The following is a 26,343-nucleotide window of genomic DNA, read 5'->3' on the forward strand; positions in this document are numbered from 1 at the left end:
TACTTTCACATGTGTCCCACAAAAAATGAAAAAGAATGCATATGAATTTATACCAATGAACACCTGTCAAAATAGTCATTTATATGATTTAAATCCATTTAACTCCGGGCATTATCAAACATAAAACTTCTTTCAAATTATATAATTGCGTATTTAATCATGCATTTTGGTTTTAATAGGTCTGAAAAATAGGCGTTAGACTAGTCCTTTCTAAAGATTCAACGTTAGATACAATTCTGTCAGTTGAAGGCGGATCTTCATTAAACGTGTGCTCAAATAGTGCATACGTACTTTACAGTCTGTGAAATTGTGCACTTTAATTAATAGAACGTCTTACGTATTTGTTAGAATTAAATATCGAAATATGGCCGTACTTTTAAATACGACCAATTTTAAACTATATTTGTGATTTTTATAATTGTGCTTTGAAAAAAAAAACGTGTATCGCTGAATCATTAACGCTCTAGGCCTTTTTCAATTTCCCATTTTTTTTAAAACATGACTGACGTGACAATGATTTTGTACACTTACCATGATAACAAATACACCGTTACACAATCACATTATTGTATAATATTCTGAATTTACAGCAATTCCACAGCCACCAATATTAACAGGACCAACAACGGTAACATCTGGTATCCAAGAAACGTGGATATGTATATCCATGGGAGGCAACCCAGAACAAAAGATGTCTATGAGAATAGGAAACACTATATTGCCTAACGAGTTGACAACCAGCTCGGAGTATGATGAAAATTCAAAGACATATAAAGTCACAGGTACTCTTGTATGGAGTCCAATAACCAGCAATAACGGACAGATAGTTTACTGTGATGTGACGCATGAAACATTAGGGAACAACCCGCAAACCGCCAGCTTACCTTTAACAGTTAAAAGTAAGCATTTAATGTTTTGTTTTGTCATTTAGTAAATTTGTATTAATTGGGTAATTTTGGTTAAATTTCCAGTCTCTTGACATAATGTATAGACACATGACTATTGATGAAGGCTCTAGATTGAACTTTAAATGTTGCCTTTTTTGTGTAGTTGGGTAGTTGTCTCATTGACGTATAAAAACATCTGTTATAAACAATAATAGAGTGTTCATTTAATCAGGCTCTTTTTTAATTTTCAAGAAAGTTTTACCTTTAATAATAACTGGCAGTTATATTTTTCATTCCCTAAAATTCCGTCGTGTAGAAATAGTTTTTTATTCAAAGAATTCGAAGAAATTACCAGATTTGTCTAACAAAACGCTTTGAATCTACATCCATGAGAAGGTCTTTGATCGAATATTTATTTCTTTGGTTGTCCGATTCTCATGATTTTAACTTTCATGTTTGATATGGGAATACATCTTCTACTTGCTATTTATTTTGACTTTCATGTTTGATATTGAAATACATCTTCTACTTGCTATATATTTTGACTTTCATGTTTGATATGGGAATACATCTTCTACTTGCTATTTATTTTGACTTTCATGTTTGATATTGAAATACATCTTCTACTTGCTATATATTTTGACTTTCATGTTTGATATTGGAATACATCTTCTACTTGCTATTTATTTCATGTTTGATATTGAAATACATCTTCTACTTGCTATATATTTTGACTTTCATGTTTAAATGGGAATACATCTTCTACTTGCTATATATTTTGAATTTCATGTTTAAAATGGGAGTACATCTTATACTTACTATATATTTCGACTTTACTGCTGAGTCGGTGTTATGGAAAAGTAATGGATAATTCTTGTTATTATTACAGCGACACCAGAGACACCTATATTGACTGGTCCTACGACGATGCTTTCTGGTACTTCAAATACCTGGACATGTCTGTCCCTAGGTGGAAATCCTAAACAAACCATGAGTATGAGGATTGGCACAACAATTCTGAATAGCCAAGTTACGGTCAGCTCCGAATATAATGAAAATTCCAAACTAAACAGAGTCACTGGTACACTTGTATGGAGTCCAGAATCTAAACATAACGGAGAAACCCTGTCATGTGATGTTTTCCATCCTGACACATTAGGTCAAAGTCCACAGACAGTCAGCTTAACATTAACAGTAAAGTGTAAGATATACATATTTTCATTTATAACAAATTATATAACGTTCTAAAGCAATTTTTCAAATCTATAGATTTCAGCTGTGTCGATGCCACAGCTTCTAAGCTTTAAATCAATACCACAGCTTCTAAACTTTAAATCGATGCCACAGCTTGTGAACATGTAGTCGATGCCACAAGTTGCAAACGTTTAGTCGATACCATAGCTTGTGTACCGGCATTTAAAGGAAGAATAGCAAATTACAAACGTATTTAGCTTGAAGGCACATTAGCAAATAAATGTTTGTATGCGCTGGCCATCTTTTCAAATAATCTCATTTGGAGGTAAATTAACGGCGACAGTAGTTTACGATGTTCAAATCTCGTAAATTGATTTAAGTAGAGACATATCAAGATAACAAGCCAAAACTTAGGGAATCGCATAAAAGCCAAAAGGAGCGAGACGGGTGGGTCAACATGGTAAGTATCTCCTTATATCAACGTATCTTTTAATGTCTAAATCAAGAAAGGTTGACTCGCCTGCAAGTAAGAATTGTGAGTGTTGTTTATTGCGTCGGTGGTGTCAGCAATTGTTAACGTTGGTGAATAGGTTACACAGAACGAGACTATCTCTTTGTAACTCTTTATTAGAAAATGTTAACAAAATATTAAACTATATTATAGCCATCTCGAGATAGCCATCGACCGGGACATGCATCAGGAATAACCTGACCAAAAGTTTGGAAAGCGAAACTTATAAGTAATAATATTTACCGTTGAATGTATAAACTTATGATAATTATAAATATAACTGCAGAAGTTAACTGCAGAAGTTTATACAGAACAAATGTCTTTGAAAATTTTCATTCTTAGACCATGCCAATTTGTACTTTTAGCGACACCCACGAAGCCAACTCTCACAGGTCCAACTAAAATAACGTCGGGAGTACCAAGATCATGGACTTGTACGTCACATGGCGCTTTTCCAGAGCAATCAATGAATATCAGGATCGGTAATTCTGTGTTCAGTAATGAAGTTACAGTTAACTCAGTTTATGATGATAACAGTAAGACATATGCATTGACTGGTACCCTGTTGTGGACTCCTACTACCAGTAGTAACGGGGAAGTGCTTTATTGTGATGTATTCCATCCAGAAACATTGGGCAGCAACAACCCACAAACAGCTAGTTTATCACTCACTATTAAAGGTAAGCATGGCGAAATCACACATAGCTAGTTTATCACTCACTATTAAAGGTAATGATAGTAAGCATGGCGAAATCACACATAGTTAGTTTATCACTCACTATTAAAGGTAATGACAATAAGCATGGCGAAATCACACATAGCTAGTTTATCACTCACTATTAAAGGTAATGATAATAAGCATGGCGAAATCACACATAGCTAGTTTATCACTCACTATTAAAGGTAATGATAATAAGCATGGCGAAATCACACATAGCTAGTTTATCACTCACTATTAAAGGTAATGATAATAAGCATGGCGAAATCACACATAGTTAGTTTATCACTCACTATTAAAGGTAATGATAGTAAGCATGGCGAAATCACACATAGCTAGTTTATCACTCACTATTAAAGGTAAGCATGGCGAAATCACACATAGCTAGTTTATCACTCACTATTAAAGGTAAGGATAGTAAGCATGGCGAAATCACAAATAGCTAGTTTATCACTCATTATTAAAGGTAAGGATAGTAAGCATGGCGAAATCACAAATAGCTAGTTTGTCTGTGAGTATCATAGGTAAGACAAACAGACAGAAACATTAAGCGACGAAAACCCACAAACAGATAGTTATAACTCACAATTTAAGTTAAGTCTACAATTAACTGCCAGCTAAATTAGATATCTCTAACCCACAAACAGATAGTTATAACTCACTATTTAAGTTAAGTCTACAATTAACTGCCAGTTAAATTAGATATCTCTCACCCACAAACAGATAGTTATAACTCACTATTTAAGTTAAGTCTACAATTAACTGCCAGTTAAATTAGATATCTCTAACCCACAAACAGATAGTTATAACTCACTATTTAAGTTAAGTCTACAATTAACTGCCAGTTAAATTAGATATCTCTAACCCACAAACAGATAGTTATAACTCACTATTTAAGTTAAGTCTACAATTAACTGCCAGTTAAATTAGATATCTCTAACCCACAAACAGATAGTTATAACTCACTATTTAAGTTAAGTCTACAACTAACCGCCAGTTAAATTAGACATCGCTCACCCACAAACATATATAGCTTATCACTCACTATCAAATGTAAGGATATCACCAGCTCTTATTGGACTTCCCCAATCAACAAATGGCTTCTTTATCTATGACAATCAAAGGTGTCATTCACAGGCACTTGTTTCTATCCATGGGAACTTCGACTATCCATAATGGATAGTCGACCCATTGATAGAAACAAGTGCCGCCTGTGGTGTCACTTATAGCATGCAATCGAAAATGGTGCAAAATGGAAAGAGTTTGATACAACTGACATTATTTTTTTTTTTTACTTAAAATGATACCTCACCACAGCGAAAATAGATGAAAGTATCAATAAAAAAGTTGAAAACATGACATGATACAGATTTGCCTTAAAACTGTGAATTGCTTGACCGAAAAATTTCATTTCAAGCTACATAAATGTGTTGTTATTATCTTACCAATGGATATTTTACTTTCCTTTTCTTTTGACAGATCCGCTGGCGATTATAGCACCTAAAACATTTTACGACCCTTTCACTGAAGACGCAATAATTTTAGATTGTGTAATAACGTCCGGAGTTCCAACAGAAATAAAATGGTACAGAAACAGTGAGCGGATTTTTTTGTCTGTTGATCCTAGATTATCGGGTGGTAATACAGATAATCCAGCTTTAACGATATCTGAGATCGAGATGGAGGACGGAGGAAGTTATGTCTGTGAAGCAACCAATGAATTCTCTACAGTGGACACCAATACTATATCACTGTCCCCAGTTGGTAAGTTACAACAACCAACGACTTCTCTACATTTGACACCAATACTATATCACTGTCCCATTTGGTAAGTTACAGCAACCAATGAATTCTCTACAGTTGACACCAATACTATATCACTATCCCCAGTTGATAAGTTACAGCAACCAATGAATTCTCTACAGTTGACAACAATACTATATCACTGTCCCCAGTTGGTAATTTACAGCAACCAATGAATTCTCTACAGTTGACACCAATACTATATCACTGTCCCCAGTTGGTAAGTTACAGCAACCAATGAATTCTCTACAGTTGACACCAATACTATATCACTATCCCCAGTTTGTAAGTTAGACTTCAGTTTGGGCCAGGGCACTCTATTTTATTTTATTTGTTTAACGTCAAATCAAAGTCTCAAAACTTACCACTCAACGAAGAAGAAAACACAACAACAAAAAACAAACCTATAGTCTAAAAGTGACATACAGTTTAATGTCATTTTAAACACCAAAATCAGTTTGCCCAAAAAAGTATCTGACATCAGTAAAGAATGTTTTTCTTTGGAACAAAATAGTGTATACTAAAATTACTGAAATTCAATTGCTTATTTAAAAATCTTAATTTCTTGATTTTCAAAAGATTTTTTAAATATTTTTTTGTTCGTTTTTTTTTATTATCTCCAAACCATCAAAAACCTATCGTCAAAACAACACAAACTTCAACTTTGGCCTTAACTGAAACACAACTCTTTTGATGGAGATTATATCATTTAATGAATAATATCTCACGCAAATATCTTAACTTCAGGGGTGTGGAAATTACGACAAAGTGATTGTTTACACTTCAGTGTGAAATGATATGTTGAAAATATACTCTTTTTAAATAAGATATTAGATCACTGTATATCAGGGGTTTAATAAGGCGCAAAATCTAAAATTCATATAAGTAAATGATGTTCAAATTGGTATGAATAATACAGTTCCAGGCGTGAGGGGTTGACACGGGAGTGTTCAATTCCTAAATCCAGCAATTTTGTCGTTTTTGTTCCCACTTCCCACTTTTTTCCTTTCTTTACACCCAGCACCCACTTGTTTACCCCCTATATACCACATCCCGACTTTTTACCTCCAATATACAACATCCCACTTTTTACCCCTATCTACCATATTACAAATGCGTGTCACCCCTCATGCGTTAGAGCAACAAACAACGTAAAATTACACCACTGGATATATATTAAAAACCTCGAAAAACTATATGATGTCTAGTGTAAATGAAACTGATTATCAAATGATCTTTTCTTCTCAGAAAAACCTGCTACAGAACATTACATCATAACAAAGATTCTCGATGGGTACAACAAACTTGTACGTCCGACAGATCCAGCTGTTAATGTTACGCATTTCCTTATTCCGAGAGAAGTTATACATTTTGTAAGTATTAGTCTTTAATACGACTTTGTGTGTATGTGTGTGTGTGTGTTACATACAAAATGGCGCAAAAGTATTACGTTATTGTGAAGATTTTCTATAGATACATCAACATTGTGAGATTCTGATAGAAATCGTACAGTTTGTTAGTATTCATTTGGTAATGAGCACAATTTACCCTTCTGTAAATGAACCATTACCACAACTTGTATAACCAGTTTGTATGAATCGCTTGTCTGCTTAACACAGTATCCGATTCCGTAAAAGGTATTTGCATGATCACTAAAACACACGAAAAGCACGTACAGTATGTTAATGTAAACTGCTTTAGGAAAAAAAACATCTCTTTGTTCCTACCTAGCTTGTTTATTTATAGACTTTTGGAGCCTATTATAGCTTACTATGCATAAGCGGTATGGGTTTTGCTCATTGTTGAAGGCCGTACGGTGACCTATAGTTGTTAACTTCTATGTCATTTGGTTTCTGGAGGCGAGTTGTCTCATTGGCAATCATACCACATTTTCTTATTTTTATACGGACTTACCCTTATGCACTAGCTAGTAATTGGCCCTAGGCACGACGCAGGGCTAATAACTACTCTGTATTATTCTATAGGTCAAGAATGGGTGAAATAGTTGGATCTTATTGTGACTATAAATAGTTAATAAAACTGTTACATTCAGTCATGGTGATAATTGTTTTCATTGAAAGTGACATAAGGTCGGGGTAAATTTGTGGAAAGTCCACTTAACCAGAATAAACGGTTTTTAAAAATAATTATTTACGGATTGAATGGAACGTTTAATGAATAGTAAAAGGTGCTTCATCCGTATTACGTGTACTAGAATTTGCTTACGGCGCTTGACATTGGAAATGTAGTAAATATATAATCTCCATTCATTAACAGCGCTATTGAATACTCCTTTAGCTTAGTTGGTAGAGCGGTGAATACTTTATCAGGTTTCCAGGTGCGAAGCCTGGCTGACCCAGTGGTAATTTTGGAAGGATATTCATTTTAACACATATACCCACAGATTATCCAGTGTATTTAAGAATAATTTAATTAGCGGGCGTTTTAGGTTCTTCAACGGCTGCCACTGTTTAAAGATTCCAAAACTGTTTTATTTGGCGCTTAAACGACCCAGCTGGTACAGGGTTAATCTTGGAAGGGTAGTTATCTGTCTTAACGTAAACATTGTTTTGATATCATCGGAAAGAAAATATTTATCTGCCGGTTTTCTTTCATAAGTAAACAAGTATCTTTAAAATGAGTAAGGACAATAAAACTTAATTAAAATGGAAATATTACCTTGGTTACATTGATTAAATGACTTGACTGAAATGATTGTGTATTCAGGCCAGTACATTTCTGAAGTAACAGTATTGAGTAATACTTATTTAGTTTCAACGTGACATTTGTCCACGTACTGGACTGGACAAGAGAATATTTTCAACTTATTTTCTATTTCGCAAAACAAGTTCATATTAAATTCATTTCGATATTTATTAACATTTAACTTTTCAGTTAGATTTGTGCTAAGAGACTAATTAAATAAAGATAATGAAAACAAATAATAAAACACTATCAGAAATAACTCTTTATAAAGAGGTATATGGCAAATTTCCCCATCATTTATTTCACTGACAGGGTCAACATCTTAAAGCTGTCAAATCCTTCTGGAAAAGAATAGTAAAATGTATATAATTTACAGATTTTTTTTTTTTAAATTCACATAAAATCAAAATGCTATATTCAGCGGTACTTGTTGCTCTTGAAGGCATAATGGTACAAAATTCAAAATTTTATATGTTTTTGTCAAATTTTGCATCTAAAGACGTCGCTAAACAAGTTTGTACTAAAAAGACTATGCATAGCTTTCAACTGAATAACTATGTTCTTCTTTTAAATTTTTGGGATAAATTCTCAAAATTTGCCAAAATCTGTCAAAATTGCGGTTTTGGACTATCTTCAAACGTTCAATTACTTATTTGGTGATTTATTTATAAATAAGTCATAATATTGTTGGAACCCTAAGTAATGTTCACACATTGGGCTGTGATACTATAAACTTAAGTAAAGATTGAAAAAAGAAATTTTGAAAATGCCCTTACTCTTATGTTGTGCTGTTACACCATTCTCCAAGGTAAGATGGAGGATTAATCGCTCACTAACATGTATAACCCGTCAACGTTCTGTATGTGGCTGTCCTAATTTAGGAACCTATGATTCAGTGACTGTTGGGCATAGGTTGCTGTCTGTTATATCTGTAATCGTTTTTAAGTTTTGTCATAAATCAGGCCGTCGGTTTTTTTATTTGAATTGCTTCACATTTAGTCTCATCGGAGTTTTATATAGCTGACTAAACGGTATGGGTTTTGCTCATTGCTGAAGGCCGTAGGGTGAACTATAACTGCTTTAATCTACGTCATTTGGACTCTGTTAGATAGCTGTATCATTGGCAATCAAACCACATCTCCTTGGGTTAGACTGCGTAGTGTGAAATAAATTATGGGGACAATGGCCCTACCTCTTTGGGGCGTCCGACGTGCTTTTCTGTAAATAGCTTTCTCAGAAACGCCCAGACCCCAAAATGTTAAATCAAAGGATGTGTCAATATCTAAATGCGCGAGAAGCTAAATGACAAAAAGAGACCTAAAAGGAATAGCCAAATTTATCTACGGTCAACTTTGCTTCATCTAAGGACATCTTTGCTTCATCTAAGGACATCTTTGCTTCATCCAAGGTCAACTTTGCTTCATCTAATGTCAACTGTTCATGATATACATAGCTTGTTGAACATATTAACTATAAAGTATAAGTATAAATATTAACTATATATATATATATATATATTTAAATATAAAGTGCCTGGAAAATCAACCTAACAATGTTAGAGTAGATCTGATTCTTTACTTCCTCCCTGACCGGGGCTGGAACCTGTACTTTTCACTTCATACTTCTACGACAACACCGCCTAGCATTGCGCATAACATTGTTAGGTTGATTTTCTAGGCACTTTATAAATATTCTAACGCCTGGTATTTCTTAATCATAAGAAATCCGATGGACAAGGTATAATTTACAGTTGTCACTACACATAGGCAGACATATATATATAAATATCTATAATTACTCTAAATATCAGCACAACAATGTAAAATCTGCAAATTTGCGGAAGCAAATTTTTGTTCCTCCCTCGCCGGGATATCGAGACAACACCTACAATGTCACAATATGGATATTATTAGCTTTTAAATTATTTTTTACATTTGTCATTTCGGGGCGATTTATATCTTCTATGCGGTTTTGGTTTTGCTCATTTTTTAGTCCGAACGGTGATCTATAGTTGTTAACTTCTATGTTATTTGATCTCTGGTGGAGAGGTGTCTCGTTTGCAATTATACCACATCTTCTTATTCTTATAATCATTGACGTCGATATTTAGGGGTTTATTGTGTTTATATTTTGACATTTAAATACATATAAATGATACATGTATCATAAAAGTATAGAAACTCACAAATCAGAAGTCTTTATTTAATTGAATTTAAGTCATTTATAATTTTGAAAAGAAAGCAGAATTATTGTTTAAAACGGATATAGTAATTATTTTGTAGTATCGGGATATCATTCTTAACGACAGACAGAACATATATATACATAGCTGATCTGAAAGGTACACCGTCTACTTACCACTATACATCATTTACTGTGTTACAGCTCTAGATAAAGCCGTTACTCGACTAACGAAAGCTGTATTTTATATAGCCTAGTTGGTCGAGTGGTCTATAGGCGCTGGACACAAGCGGTGTTGTCACGATGTCACAAAATCAGGGGTTCGAATCCCGCTGAGGGGATAACAAAATTTGCTAATGCTAGCGCAGTTTTTGAGGATCTAACGTTGTTGGGATATATAAATGTATATACAGTCAATTGGATCATGGAAGTATTATATTGAACAGTACATGAGGGTGTGGATGGGGTTTACAGAAAAGAGAATAATGGGCAAAAATATATAAAGAATATAGAAAAATGAACCAAAAAATAAAGAATAGAGAATAATGAGGTGCTAAAATATAAAGAATAGAAAATAATGGTCAAAAAATACAAAGAATAGAGAAAAATGGTCTAAAAATTAAAGAATACAGAAATGTAGGACCCCCCATCCAGACCCTGCTATATTCTTTTATGTTTTCATTAAAAAAAAACAATAACCTCGTTAGGCAACCTCGCCTACACTTTCCATTCCAACTATGTACTATGACCCAGTATGGATCCATATAGGGGGTTTTAACGTCCTATTCAGCAATTAGCGTAATGCTCTATAAGTCGGACTGACCCGTATGATTTTAATGTCAATATATAAGTAAAAGTATTGAGGAATACATTTTTAAGTTTATTTTTATTACTACAAATAGATTGCTGTGATTAAATTGTGAAAGGCCTGTTTATTATAAAATATTGAATTGTGTAATAATCTTACTATGTTGACACAAAATAAAGAAAGCATTTCACAAATAGTTCGATGTCGCAAATATTTTTTTATTAATGTGACGGGTTATAGACAATCCAAGCATAGTTAATCAACAAAAAACTCAAAAGAGTATACTAGCATCATACCAGAAAACAAAGCTAACATTAGAAACTTAAGGCTTTGTTGCTTCCCTTGCATTTATGTATAAAGGAGCAATCATTTGATTTTCGGGAAGGGGGGTGTCCGATATTTGTACTGTCCTCCAAGTAAATTTGTTTTTAACAAGCACATTCTTTTTTAAAATCTTGGTGCAAACAATTCTTTTTTTCATTTTTCGAAAGCAAAACTTAAAAAAAACTTCCTGTCCCCAATCCGATTCAAATGGTTGCTGCCTTAGACTGTTGTTTCTGATATTGGTTTGCAATCTGCTCTAAAACGTTTAACTCATTGAATTTCCAACCATTTACAGTGGTGGCTCAATTGAGGGTTCGAGGAAAAGGGGATGCAATTGTCGCTCTTCTTAAAAATATTTTTTTGCGAAGAAAGTTTTTTTTTCTCGATCAAATAGAGGATACTCCCTCTACCATCTTAAATCCGCCACTGATCTGATATCAAGCATTACAAAAGTGACGAGACACGAATTGTCGAAATTTGCATATGACAGCGATGATATCTTATATTCTGTACATTCAGTCTTGTGATTAGTGTCGTCTTTTATTTCTTCAGTATAGTTGACATAGCTACTGTCAGATGACAGCCTTTCTAAAAACTTTTTTTAACATTCACAACAGTTCATACTTTTCGTAAAATATATAAGTTTTGCCATAAATATATTTGAAGAATTTATCATGATAATTACAAACATACCATTTGTATATGCTCTACGGCAGTTTGTATTCATCAGCTTCAGTCTAACACGGAAGTATTTGCAGCCAATCAGAATATTTTTTGTAGTTATAACATGGTATCCAGATAAAACTGTTTTTTTTGTAATAAAAAAATGTTGCCCGCGGTAAACTACAGGTATTAGCTGTAACTCCAGATATCAGTAAATCAAAGACCAGAATGAAAAATACCACATGGACCAAGCCACATTTTAAGTCAACATAGTTGTAAATACTCATACAATCAAGATGGTTACAGAAACACCCGACTCTTAATGGGGATTTTAAAGAAGAAGCAAGCACATCCTTTTAATAATGCTCTTTTTTTAGGATCTCGTACTTTTACAGTTCTTTAATTGTTCCTAGATTGTTCATTCTCTTACATTGTACTTGGATTCGATCTACCTCCTTTCATAGGATGTGACCTCTTTTAAAAGCTATCATTAACATGAGAATAGGTCAAAAGTCCCTTCTCTATCAATGAGGTTTGTTTGCTTATTAAATATTTTCTTGACGTGACTATCTTCTCTTGTTTTGTCGAGAAGAATTTGATATTTGTGTTATATATATGTGACACAATGTTTATTTCAGTGAATGAGGAAGCCCAGTTCAAAATCTATTTTGTTTTACCGTTATTTGTGATGAAAAACATGTCAAACTCAAATATCAAACATCAGAGACTTGAAATCACACTAGATGCGCGAAATAATTAACGGTTAACTTGACCCTAGTTGTAATCCTTCATTATAGTTATACTTGATAGTGTGTACTACGTAGTTAACAGATCTGAGTATTACCATTACATATCTACCCAGTTAATTACACTTGAATGTGTAGGCGGCGGTATATCTATTTTATTTAATAATTAAAACGTCTTTGGAAAAGAATTCCCATTCTAAAACGAAAATCTAGTCTACATTATCTTACTCGAACTTTGTGAACTGGGACATTCTCTTGTGTATTTAACCACCTTGACAAATCTATTACTGTAGGCGATTTTTTATCCTTTGTCAGTCCTTGTCGGGATTTGTTATTTTCATTCCAAAAATATTTAACTATTAGATAGATCTTTAAGATTTTAAAAGCAATTGTAATGAATGAATAGAATTCTTCCTCTGAAAAATTTAAACAACATATTATTTAAACATTATTGGCTTTCAATATTTGGGGTTTGAACGATCCTGGTGAAGGTCAATTCAGAAAAACACTTAAAACGAACCACATTCGAGTTTATTTGCATTACATAATAAAAAATCCTATCAAATTATTGAAATACCACATCGTGAAATAAAAGATAATTCCTCTCTGAATGCACGAAAACAAAAAACAGTTACTCACTCATAAACTGATTTATCACTTTTATATGATGTATTCAGATGAGTATTTTACAATTTATTTAGCTTGGCAAGGATTTGTATAGTGAGAAGGATTGGAATCTCGTGGACTATTTGCATTGCCTGTATTGAAATAAGCTGCGTATGATGAGATTTTGCGAGATTTACCGTGATGCATCTCACTATACAAATCCTTGAGCTTGGTGTATGAAAGTTTACCTCATTGTATGGGTAATTAAAGTGTTTATTTTTATGCCTGGTCTTTTTGTTGAAAAGTCAAGTTTAAGAGGAACTTAAACCGTATGAGATCAGCCCTGCATGAGAAATTTGTAACCTTTGGTTTTTTTTGTGGAAACGCGACTAAAAGAGACTTAGAATTGATCAAAATGTATATCTTATATGAAAATAAGGAGCTGTGGTATGATTGCCAATGAAAATATCCACCAGAGACCAAATGACTTAGATGTTAGCAACTTTAGATCGCCAATGATATAGCTACTTCTTCATATATATATACTTACTCATGGGTGTACGTTTCAAATAAAACTTGAAATAGTATAGAGAGTGGTTTAGAATGGTTACAGAAACAACAGGCTCTACTGAATAGTCAAAATGGAATATTAAAAAATATCTAACATGACTAAATTTTCATATCATATTATAAATCCTCATATCCCTTAATATCTTTGCCATGTAGGTAAAAAAACATCTCTCCGCAAAAAAAGTTTAATTCACATCCCCTTAAAAGGCTTTAGGCAGGTACTCAATACATAGGAAAAATAAGAAATACAAGCACACACCCTAAAAAATAGTTAATAATCAAACAGGTGAATGTCACATAGTATTAAAACCAATAATAAAAGTGAAGACAACATTTACACAGCCTTAAGAAAGAAAAAAGTTTGATTGGTTTCTCATTCTTACTTTACCGCCAGTAAATATAATAGATACAGTAATGTTGTCCTTTTTATACGACCGCAAAAATATTTTTGTGGTCGTATATTGGTATGACGTTGGCGTCGTCGTAGTCGTCGTCGTCGTCGTCGTCGTCGTTGTCGTCGTCGTCCGGCGTCGTCCGGCGTCGTCCGAAGACACATTGGTTTTCGCACTCTAACTTTAGTTTAAGTGAATGGATCTCTATTAAATTTTACCACAAGGTTCAATACCACAAAAGGAAGGTTGGGATTGATTTTGGGGGTTATGGTACTAACAGTTAAGGAATTAGGGGCCAAAAAGGGGCCAAAAATAAGCATTTTCGTAACTTCCAGACATAACTTGTGTGTTAGTGTATGGATCTCTCTGACATTGTACCACAAGGTTCCATATCACAAAAGGAATGCTGAGATTGATTTTGGGGGTAATTGCCTCAAAATTTTAGGAATTAGGGGCCAAAAATGGGGCAAAAAACAAGGATTTTTCTAGTTTCATGACAATAACTTGTGTGTAAGTGTATGGATCTTTCTGAAATTGTACTACAAGGTTCCATATCACAAAGGGAAAGCTGGAATTAAGTTTGGGGGTACTTGCCGAAACGTTTAGGAATTGGGGGCCAAAAAGGGGCCAAAAATAAACATTTTTCTAGTTTCCAGACAATAACTTGTGTTCAAGTGTATGGATCTCCCTGAAATTGTACTGCAAGGTACCATACCACAATGGGAAGGCTGGGATTTATGATGGGGGTAATTGCCTCAATATTTTAGGAATTAGGGGCCAAAAAGGGACAAAAAACAAGCATTTTTCTAGTTTCAGGACAATAACTTGTGTAAGTGTATGGATCTTTCTGAAATTGTACTACAAGGTTCCATATCACAAAGGGAAAGCTGGGTTTGAGTTTGGGGGTAATAGCCCTAAACATTTAGGAATTTGGGGCCAAAAAGGGGCCAAAAAACACATTTTTCTAGTTTCCAGACAATAACTTGTGTTCAAGTGTATGGATCTCTCTGAAATTGTACTGCAAGGTACCATACTACAAAGGGAAGGCTGGGATTGAGTTTGGGTGTGATGAATCATAAGGGGGTTCAAAAAATTTGGGGGCAGGATTTTTTTTTTTTCTTTTTTTTTCCTTTTTTTTTCTTTTAAAATTTTCCATTTTAAGTTGGTTATTTCTTGATTTATATTTAAAAGCAAATAATAATGATATGGTAGGAGATACACACCAAACAGGATGTGTAAATTATTATATTATAAGTATTGTGCAATAGCAAGAAATTTTCAATTGCACAGTATTGCACAATAGCAAGAAATCTTCAATTGCACAGTATTGCGCAATAGCAAGAAATCTTCAATTGCACAGTATTGCGCAATAGCAAGAAATATCCAATAGCACAATATTGCGCAATAGCAAGAAATTGTCAATTGTACAGTATTGCACAATAGCAAGAAATATTTAATTGCACAGTATTGTGCAAAAGAAGATACTTCGTATAAATTGCTTATTTCTTGACCAATTTCAATGGGGTTTTATTCTTGAATTCTTGGGGTTCTTTAATATGCTGAATCTAACCGTGTATTTAGTTTTTGGATTTTGGGCCCCGTTTTTAAATTGGTCCACATTGAGGTCCAAAGGGTCCAAAATTAAACTTTGTTTGATTTCATCAAAAATTGAATTATTGGGGTTCTTTGATATGCCGAATCTAACCGTGTATTTAGATTCTTATTTTTTGGTTCCGTTTTCAAATTGGTCTACATTAAGGTCCAAAGGGTCCAAAATTAAACTTAGTTTGATTTTAACAAAAATTGAATTCTTAGGGTTCTTTGATATGCTGAATCTATACATGTATTTAGATTTTTGATTATGGGCCCAGTTTTCAAGTTGGTCCAAATCGGGGTCCAAAATTAAACTTTGTTTGATTTCAACAAAAATTGAATATATGGGGTTCTTTGATATGCTGAATCTAACCATGTATTTAGATTTTTGATTTTTGGGCCCTGTTATCAACTTTGTCCACATTGAGGTCGAAAGGGTCCAAAATTAAACTTTGTTTGATTTCATCAAAAATTGAATTCTTGGGGTTCTTTGATATGCTGAATCTAACCATGTATTTAGATTTTGGATATTGGACCATAATAGGTGAATGTCCAATTTAAAATTTTTAAGTTCTTAGACCACATTCATTCTGTGTCAGAAACCTATGCTGTGTCAAATATTTAATCACAATCCAAATGCAAAGCTGTATCAAGCTTGAATGTTGTGTCCATACTTGCCCCAACTGTTCAGGGTTCGACCTCTGCGGTCGTATCAAGCTGCGCCCTGCTGAGCATTTTATTAGTTTAGTAACCTGGCCTGCGTTTTACACAATAATCTTACGACTAAAACTACTCGTAAGTATACTGAATTGTTCATGACTTGCGATCAATTTAAGTCATGAATTTGTTTTTGTGAAACGAGGGCCTGCTAATTATACTAGTGCATGTAACTGTGTCAAGGGAGAAAAAAAACCCCACAATCAACCATTTCACAATAAGGCCAAACTAAAAATATGTAGGTTTAGGTTTTGCTCCTTTTGAAACATAAGGAAGGTATTATAGGTAGGTCGGAATTTTTTCATTTTGCTCAATTTTTTTACCATGAACATATGGGGAAAACCTGAAATATTGAAATGATACTCTACCAAAGTGGCAATAACAACTTAAGAGTAGGTAATTTGAAGCATAATAAAACCAGGTGCAGACTCCGACACCCACAGCACCCCTAAAAAATGCGATAATGGTAAATTTACAGCCAATTTTAGGACAAAATAAAGTCCTGTAATTTCTAATTTTCAGGAGCACACACCCTAGCATCAAATCCTGGATCCTCGCCTGAAAAAGGGATTTTTGAGAAACCCTTAACACATATTTTTATGCCCCCGTCGCCTTTATTAAGTGTTACCCTTGACCGTTCTTCCGTCTTTCCGTCCGTCCCATTTTCGTTTGAAAAGCAAGCTTGAGCGGGGACATTCGTGTCCTTGGACACATTCTTCTTTTATTTTTTTTTTAGTTTTGGCACCATCTAAATCGTTATATATACAGGTACTAATAGTATTTTGTTGAGAAGATTTCGATCAATCTTTTTAAAACTTCAAACAAACTTTGACATTTTTTAAATGATTAAATACCCACGTAGTAGATTAAACATTGATTTTATACATGTATGATTAATATAGAAAATTTAGGTGTGACCCTTTAACATACCACTTGGTGGCGTTGTGTTTGTGTAAAGGTTTTGAATGAAATATGCATTTAATAGGAAGATCCGTCTCGTAAAGATGATTTAATACTTATTAAATGAGGCATGGCATTCATTCATCGGAAATAATATTGTATAAAAATGACACAGTCTAGCATGTAACGAGACATGGATCCTAATTTTGAGCGGATTCACAGTATTTAATAAACTAGAGGCACCCTGAAATCTGTAACACTTACTTAACATGTCTTTTCCTTCCCTCTATTGTTGCAGCGTACAATGACATAGTCGGTGAAAACAATTGCTAAAACCATGTGACCGTGGTAAAACTTTTACGACTTTGACCAGTATTATTTTTTGAAATTACTAATTTCAAATTAAAAAAGTCCATCACTTTGTTCACACATTATGTACAAGAAACATCCATATAAAAATAAGGAGATGTGGTATGATTGCCAATGAGACAACATAACTATCCATCAGAAACCAATGGAAGATGATGTTAATAAATACTATAATAGGGCATTGTACGACCTTCGACAATGGAGCAAAACACATATCATGTGCAAGCTGTAAAAAGTTATGGTTTCAAATAAGAATACAGATATTGAATGTAACCCCAAATAATGAACGTGAACCTGTGAATATTAATCTCGCAATTAAAATCAGAGAAGCTGAAACACTCGGTTTAGAGTATTCCTATATACATGATAACATGCCATAAATGATACATTTGAAAGAACGCTTTATCAAATCATTTTTTTCTCTCAGGAAAATAGAAAGCTCGTACTTGAGTCAATGCAGTGTATGAGTTGGAATGACCCTAGACTGTCCTGGAATAGAGGTCAGAACAGAGTTAGCCTTCCATCATCAGAAATCTGGATCCCTGACGTTGTATTGTTAGGACAGTAAGTACAATATGTATATATTCAAGATACTCGTCGATGTATTAACAAAACATACTAGTAGATCACTTAAAGCATTACAACTACAAAGAACGAGTTAAAATTAATCTGTTTTGCTCATCGTCTATCTTCTATACAAGTTCATGTTTATCTTAGTAAAAAGCCAGAAAAGGACTGCAAGTAAGGCATTTTTAAGTTGAAACAAAAATTCGAAGTCCATAGAGCAATACACTAAACGAAAACGAGGCCACAAAAAACAACAAATAGAAAACACTGCAATTTAAACAATAAGAAAGGTAATTAAAACCGGAAGTGATGCCTGGAAGGTAAAACGGATAAAAAGTGGTTCGGACATGATCAGATCTGCAGAAAAAGTGTATTATTTTTGAAGTTATGAAATATTTCGTACTATTAACATGTAAGAAAATTGAGAAGTGATGATTCATTTAATGGAATAAATTACAATCATGCGCAGGCCTTCACATATCTATAATTCATTTCCATAATTACTTACTTAATATTACTTAATATTGAAATTTTTCGATGCATAACAGGATATACCTTTTTCAAATGATGTAATCTTCGTTTAAAGTGGTGAAAGAGGATGAGCCAATTTCCCCAGAATTTATTTAATATTAGGGCCAATTTCTAAAAGTTCTTAAATCTGTATTTTGAAGAAAAAAAACATGAAAGCTCTGTATAGCAATTTGTAGCGATGAAATAACATTTTGATAATAGGAAATATGTAAGACTGATAATTTTTTTTATAAAAATGTATTACTTTTACTCTCTGTTATATTCAAATTGCAATGGGTTTAAAAAAAGTTGTCCGATAATCACCCTGCTACGAAAACAAATACAGGGAAATTGACTCTTAGCTTTTTAAGTATATGTATCTATGTTTTTCATTGCAGAAAATATGAACCTGATTTTGAGACAAAAGTCATTGTAACACTCAGCGGTAACGTTGTATATTGTCCCCAGGGACAGATCACATCTACGACCTGTCAAGAAAAATCAGGAGAGGTTTATGAATGTGACTTCCGGTTCCTGTCGTGGTCATACGATAAAGTGATGTTAGACATAAGGTTACCAGCATCAAAATCTGTTGATTCACACATTGACATGTCGGTCTTTATAGAACATGAAACATATGAAGTTGTTAGCAGATGTGCAACAAGAGAGGAAATGACATATCCTTGCCGAGAAGGAACTTACCCAGAACTTAAATATAGCTTTGTGTTGAGTCGTCGAAGAACATTTTGCAGAGACTATAATCAAAGTCCTACTTGTAATTAAGAACCGAACTTTAATACAAAAAAGACATACTTTTCAGCTATTATAGTTGACACGAGCCAACGAGAAAGCGTATAGAAATATCTATGTTAAATGGTGCCAAGTCAGAGATATTTACTTTATGGATACTAACTTGGATTTGGTAGCGTCAACTATGTGAATGTACTTTTATTTATATATTAACTGTCTACAATTAATAGAGTTTAAATTCGTGATTTTAGACTCAGAAACACGTAGTTTCATGGAAAATAATAATTTTGTTCTTATTTAGATCACGTTTGTATAAAGCGTTTCAGTCACTAAGATTGAACACCATACTTTCATATTGAACTTCGATAAATTACAAATTTTAAAATCTTTATCAGAAAGCGTATTTTAGTATTATATTGTTTCAGTGCTTAACTTATTTCTCTAATTTTTGGTATATATTCTTTAAAATTTTATCCCTCAACAAACCTTCTTACGGGTTCTTATGATGTATGTGAACCATATTCTCCCTTCTCGAGCTGTATGGACAGATTTATGTACGTAACTTGTTACACATGTATTAAAAAACAAAGCATATATGTTTTTCATAATCTATCTTATTATTTACTTCATATAATGTTTCATAAATAGTATACATGTACCATGATTTGTTTTTCATTCTATTATAATGCTTTGATATTGATCACCCTTGCTATTTATTATTAAACATTTATAACATGTGTATATTGCATATATAGCTATATGAATAAGGTTCCAGGATTGTCATCTTTGCCAACCCACTAATTTGCCATCTGTTGTTGTTTTCTACGTTTTGCATTTTTAGTGTCACTTAAGAAGAAAAATGCTAGTATTCACATGCAACAAAAAGCAATTTATTTCTACTATAGAAATAGCATGAAATGAAATAAAAATACATCTTTACTATCATTTTTTGAAGGTTTCATGAAAATCATAAGAATATTTTAGTAAAAGAAACAAAAGATTGGAAGATTTTGATGGAATTGAATTATTAATATTTCATTTAGTATATTCTTATCGACTGGTTTAATAGAGATGCGAAAGATAACAAAGGGACATTCAAACTCAGAAGTCGAAAATAAACTGACAACGCCATGGCTAAAAAAGAAAAAGACCAACAGACAAACAATAGTACACAAAACACAACCTAGAAAACTAAAGACTGAGCAACACGAACCCCACCAAAAATTGAGGCATATGAGCCGGGGTGATCAAGGGACAAAATTACATCCCCACACTTTTTTGGAAACTTTGATCAATGAACCATGAAAATGAGGTCAAGGTCAGATGAAACCTGCCAGACAAACATGTACAACTTACAATCATTACATGCTTTAGATATAGTATCTAAGAAACAAACTTAACCAGGAAAACTTACCATTGACCAATGAACCATGAAAATGAGGTCAAGGTCAGTTAATAACGGACAGACAGACATATACACCTTACAATCATTTCATACACCAAATATAGTTGACCTATTGCTCATAGTTTAAGAAAAATAGACCAAAACACAAAAAAAAAACATTGAGCAACGCACCGTAAAAACGAGATCAAGGTCAAATAAAACCTGCCAGACTAACATGTACATCGTAAAATATTTTCATGCACCAAATATAGTTGACCTATTGCATACAGTATTAAAAAAACACACCAACACACAAAAACTTTAACTACTGAACCATGAAAATGAGGTCAAGGTCAGATGACACCTGCAAGTTCGACATGTATACCTTACAATCATTCCATACACCAAATATAGTAGACCTATTGCTTATAGTATCTGAGGTATGGACTTGACCACGAAAACTTAACCTTGTTCACTGATCCATGAAATGAGGTCAAGGTCAAGTGAAAACTATCTGACAGGCATGAGGACCTTGCAAGGTACGCACATACCAAACATAGTTATCCAATTACTAATAATAAGAGATAAATTAAGAATACTAAAAATCTAAACTTTTTTTTTCAAGTAGTCGCTGAACCATGAAAATGAGGCCAAGGACAATGGACATATAATAGACGGAAACCCCATAACATAAGGCATCTGTATACAAAGTATGAAGGATCCTGGTCTTCTACCTTCTGAAATATTAAGCTTTTAAGAAGTTTGTTAACGCCGCAACTGTCCGATCACTATCCCTATGTCGAGCTTTCTGCGACAGAAGTCGCAGGCTCGACAAAAAAAAATGAAAATGACAGAGGACGATTACTAACTACTAGATTATTAGATTGATTTTTTGCTTGTCACTTTGTCCCCAACTCCCACTTTTCAGTCTCCTCATAATCCACTGTACATCCTTCGTCTATATAACAGGGGGTTGAACAGAAAATTATTTTTCTTCCTCCTTCAATTGTTCATACTTTTCCCAATTTTTTCAGTTCTTCTTTGTTCTCAATTCTTTGCAACTTCCTTCCCTTTTTCCTCAATAACTACTGTGTTCCCTTAGCTAAAACAACATAAACACCGACAGGAACTGTCATGTTGTGGGTGCTACATCCTCACTTTGAAGTCATCGATTTCATATTATTTTTCTGTGTAATAATAAGAACTATGAAATGTGTAGAATGTTAGAAATCTTTTATTAAAAAAATGATACAAGATCGTTCATCACATGTTTTTTATTGCATGATACAAGTGGTATATATAGGATTTGTATAGTTGTAAAAAAGTTATTATTATAATGGATGACTTTGACCATAAAATATTATTCATAACAATACAGAAATAAACGTGCTATTAAAGGGGCGCAATTGATGCCCATAGGAATGATAACAACCTATCGATTAACTTTATTGCCGAAAAGTGGAAGATAAATAGTATTAGTCATCTCATAGTGAGATAATGTGTATTAGTATCTCATCAGTACTGTTACCTTGTAAGCTAGCTCAGATTGTCGGCCTATTATAAAGCAGGTATATTAGTGCAAATCTCACCAATATGTTATACGTTCATGATTTGCAAGTAATATTAGCCGCTGGACTTAAAGCTGTCAATAAATAAATATTAGGAAATGGATGAGTTGGCCAGTCGCTCATAAATATATATTTCGCAATATTCACATAGACATGTTGTGTTACTAATGAAATGCGGATGAATCAATACTTGAATTTGGCAGAACAAAGGAAATATCAAGATTGCCAATTTTAAAAATGTCATATTTCTATATGCCCAAATATTTTAGTATCAGTTCCTACGCGTTTTCACACCTTCGCTTCGGCTTGAGAAATCAATAAGACCTTAAAGACTTACATTTCTTTTCCTCTTAAAACAAGAACTATGTTTACTTAATTAAAGTATCTTTTTTAAAATACATTAAATGGATGAAAACATTGACATTGATCAGATATGTAAAAATAAAATGATATTCATAAGTAGACAACTAACTACCGTGACATCAATCAAAAATAACAATAATGTGAGCTTACATAGACACTATTTGACGAGACACAAGACTGTAGCGTGTGATAGGTCAAACAGGACACCCCCCCCCAAAAAAAAAAAAAAAATATATATAAAAATAAATAAATTAAATACAATAAAACAAAATAAAATACGATTTTGTTACGATCGACGGTCTTATTTAAGTATTGAATGTAGACACTATTTATTCGATTGTCCTGATGTCAATGTTGATTCAGTTTCCGATGTACTTATTTTTTCAAACTACATCAATGAATTTTATACGTAGAAATAAGAAGATGTTGTATGAGTGCTAATGAGACAACTCTCCATCCAAGTCACAATGTGTAAAAAATAAACAATACCATTACTCGGGTGAATTGTTTTTATTTTTTAGAATCCTGAGGGGTATAATTTTTTAAGTATAGTGAAAAGAATTACTTACCCAAACACAATGTCGGATGCTTTAAATATGTCGTTAGTGCTGAATCTCCTCTTAACCTGTGACAAACACGCAATTAAAATGTAACAAACTTTAATAAAGTGTAAAGATAAACTAACTTTGACCTTTCATGCAAGAAAGAAGGGACAAAAAAAATCATATTACAATACCACACATCACGTTTACATGTCTTCATAGAACGTTCGTGAGAATTCAAGACATAATTGAAATATTTACTAAATACACTCTTACTTTACTAAATCAGTCTAAATGGATATGATATAGTGTAACTTCATAATTTCATAAAGGGAATGAATACTCGTGTGAAAAAAAACTACTAGCGAAGTAGGAAACAATTGATAGAAGATTTCATTTCTGGATTCCTCCGCATGTCGTTAAACAATTAAAGATCATGTCGAGCATTCCAGAACCAATACCATGCATAGTATTTATTTTTCATGTGAAACCATCCAGAACCATATATAGTATTTACTTTTCATGTGAAAAATAATCATCAAAATGAATTTAACTATTCAAGCGAAAAAGGTGACAACATTAATTTCAACGCAATATGAGTAAAATCACAAACTTTGTTATATTTTTTATCAATTTAACATTTAACATTGCTTCCTGTTTTTATTCATATACAATGTCAATTCCTTTGATTTGTGACGAAACAATTTCAAATACATCTACCAACCCTTCGCCCATTTAGCCATGTACTTTCAAAAATAATATGCCATTGGACGTTCAGCAACACACAATCGATCAATCAATCAAAAATAATACGTTTGAGGCCAGGGTTTATTAAACACCGATTCTGATCATGTTTTTTTTTTTTGGCAATAATATAAAAGCGGCAGCCACTATTGTGACGTATCTGCATTGAGCTTTTGAAAATAACGTTTAGCAGTACAGAATTGTAGTTATCGATATTGTTTGAATGGCACTACACACATGCAATGTTCTGTAAAAGTACAAAAGAAATACTTTTCTGAAAATTAATCACATTCAAGTAATAAAAAAAATAATCATGGAATATCTATCCTACTGACATATTGAGGCTATTCTTTGGGACGTCGTCACGAAACAGTCAGATGATTAACTATTGTAAATTTTCCCTTTTTGGACGGTGATGTTCCTTTGGCACCGTCTAACGGTGTAAATATATCCCAACTCGTCGCTATGCCCTTGTCTGTAGTGAAGTTTTAAATTTCAATGCAAAACACTTATAAGTGAAGCTCGAATGAAAAAGTTAAAAGTCCTAATAAAGTACGAAGTTGAAAGAATTGACGAACCAAAATCCGAAAGGTTTTGCCAAATCTAATACAGTTAAGATTACTGTGTATTCCTGGAGTAGAAAGATACCTTATATATTTATGAATACAGTCGAGTCGTTTTGCGAGTTTCAGTATAACTGCATACTTTTAAAACTGGAAATGTATAGACAATAAATATTCAATCTTGCGCGTAACTGAAACACTTATCACTGCGTGGATTGTTCCTTTTCAGTTTAGCAATTGTACCGAACCAGGAGTAGTAACTATACGAATTTGTTTCTGGAATAAAAATCAGCAGGTACGTTCAAGCAGAGTTAAGTATGTTTATTGTCAAATGTTCTTATTTAAAATATAGCCTTCTTCAGTACCAGTAGTTGATCAAGGTCGATAAAACAGAAAAAAAGAAAAGTTGTCACATGTGTATCATTACATTTGTAAATGTGTTAAATTCTATGAAAACCCTTAAAGTTTCATCCAAACCGAATTGCCCGTTTTTTAACGTTTAGGCCAATTTGAAAATACCATCGGAACAAAAAATAAACCAAAAAAAAAAAAAACACCTGTAATTTCAATTATTTAAAAAAAAAAATCTGCTGTATTTGTGTTTGAAAGGGTGATTATTTTTTTCCCGCCAGATTACCTTCTGAATGCAGGTGTATTTAACATATAAGTTGAATAATACATCTTTGTACTACCTTCTTACTATCAGATTAGTATGATTGCAAACATCAGAATGGGTATACATCGTTTTTCATAAATTTCTATACTACCTTTGAAAACACAACGGGTCAATACGGTGATTTTTTAAATGTTTAAATCAGTAGACATAATGTAATACGATTTCAATTAATAAGATTATTGTGTAAAATTACAAAAGTGCATAACAGTGAGAACGATAAATTGATACCATTCAAAGGGAATAGTAAAGCGATTAAATAAAAAAAAAAACTACCATTTTACATTGCATAAATGTATCACGCGTTTATTAGTTGTGTGCTTTTTAATTCATAACTATTTTTATGCAATCGTCACTCAAATTTTAGTTTTGTTTGGTAATAAAATATATTTAAACAGTAATTCCTAATTTTGAGGGAAAATTACTGCAATAATTATGGCAATGACTGGCGGTTTATAAAATTGTATAACTTTCAAAATCTATATAATTACTAGAGCAAAAATAACACATTCCAAGATTACAAGGTAAATTATTTTATGTGTACCGAACTCAAATTTAAGATTATGAAAATTATCACATATTCTAAACTTTGTGCTTAATTTGGAAAATTTCCTAGGTGCACGTCTTTTTACATTTATGACGAATTTATAACTTATAATCGACAAACACACATTCTTTCTGTGGTTGTTGATCGAAAACTTTAGCTGCTAATTAACTATTGGGTTTTCTTTGCGACGTTTATCGATCGTGTCCATGGTAAACAACACAGAAGCATGAAGCATGTAATACAATAAGTAAGATGATAGAGCGATATTTATTTTTTCATTAAGAAAAATTTCCATGAATTTCACGCGTACCCATTTGTTTGCTTAAACTTTGTCTTAATAGTTTTTAAATTATCTGGTGTATAAAATTTGTTTTTTTTAAGAATCGGTTAATACTATCTAACTTTAACATGTGTTTACTGTTTCTTCCTTCACCGGTTTCCCAT

General features: G+C 33.0%; 1 protein-coding gene across 1 annotated transcript; it reads left to right on the forward strand.

Annotated features, from left to right (window-relative positions):
* The first annotated feature begins 512 nt into the window (after positions 1–512).
* Positions 513–20,253, forward strand: LOC127729314 (uncharacterized). The gene is made up of 7 exons (XM_052237052.1): positions 513–899; positions 1,777–2,088; positions 2,958–3,272; positions 4,790–5,074; positions 6,362–6,486; positions 18,116–18,252; positions 19,164–20,253. Exons 1-7 carry the CDS (start codon positions 668–670, stop codon positions 19,546–19,548), a joined length of 1,791 nt encoding a protein of 596 aa, XP_052093012.1. The 5' UTR covers positions 513–667; the 3' UTR covers positions 19,549–20,253.
* Positions 20,254–26,343: the final 6,090 nt, after the last annotated feature.

Source organism: Mytilus californianus, unplaced genomic scaffold (assembly GCF_021869535.1).
Source record: "Mytilus californianus isolate M0D057914Y unplaced genomic scaffold, xbMytCali1.0.p SCAF_2, whole genome shotgun sequence".
Taxonomy (NCBI): Eukaryota; Metazoa; Mollusca; class Bivalvia; order Mytilida; family Mytilidae; genus Mytilus; species Mytilus californianus.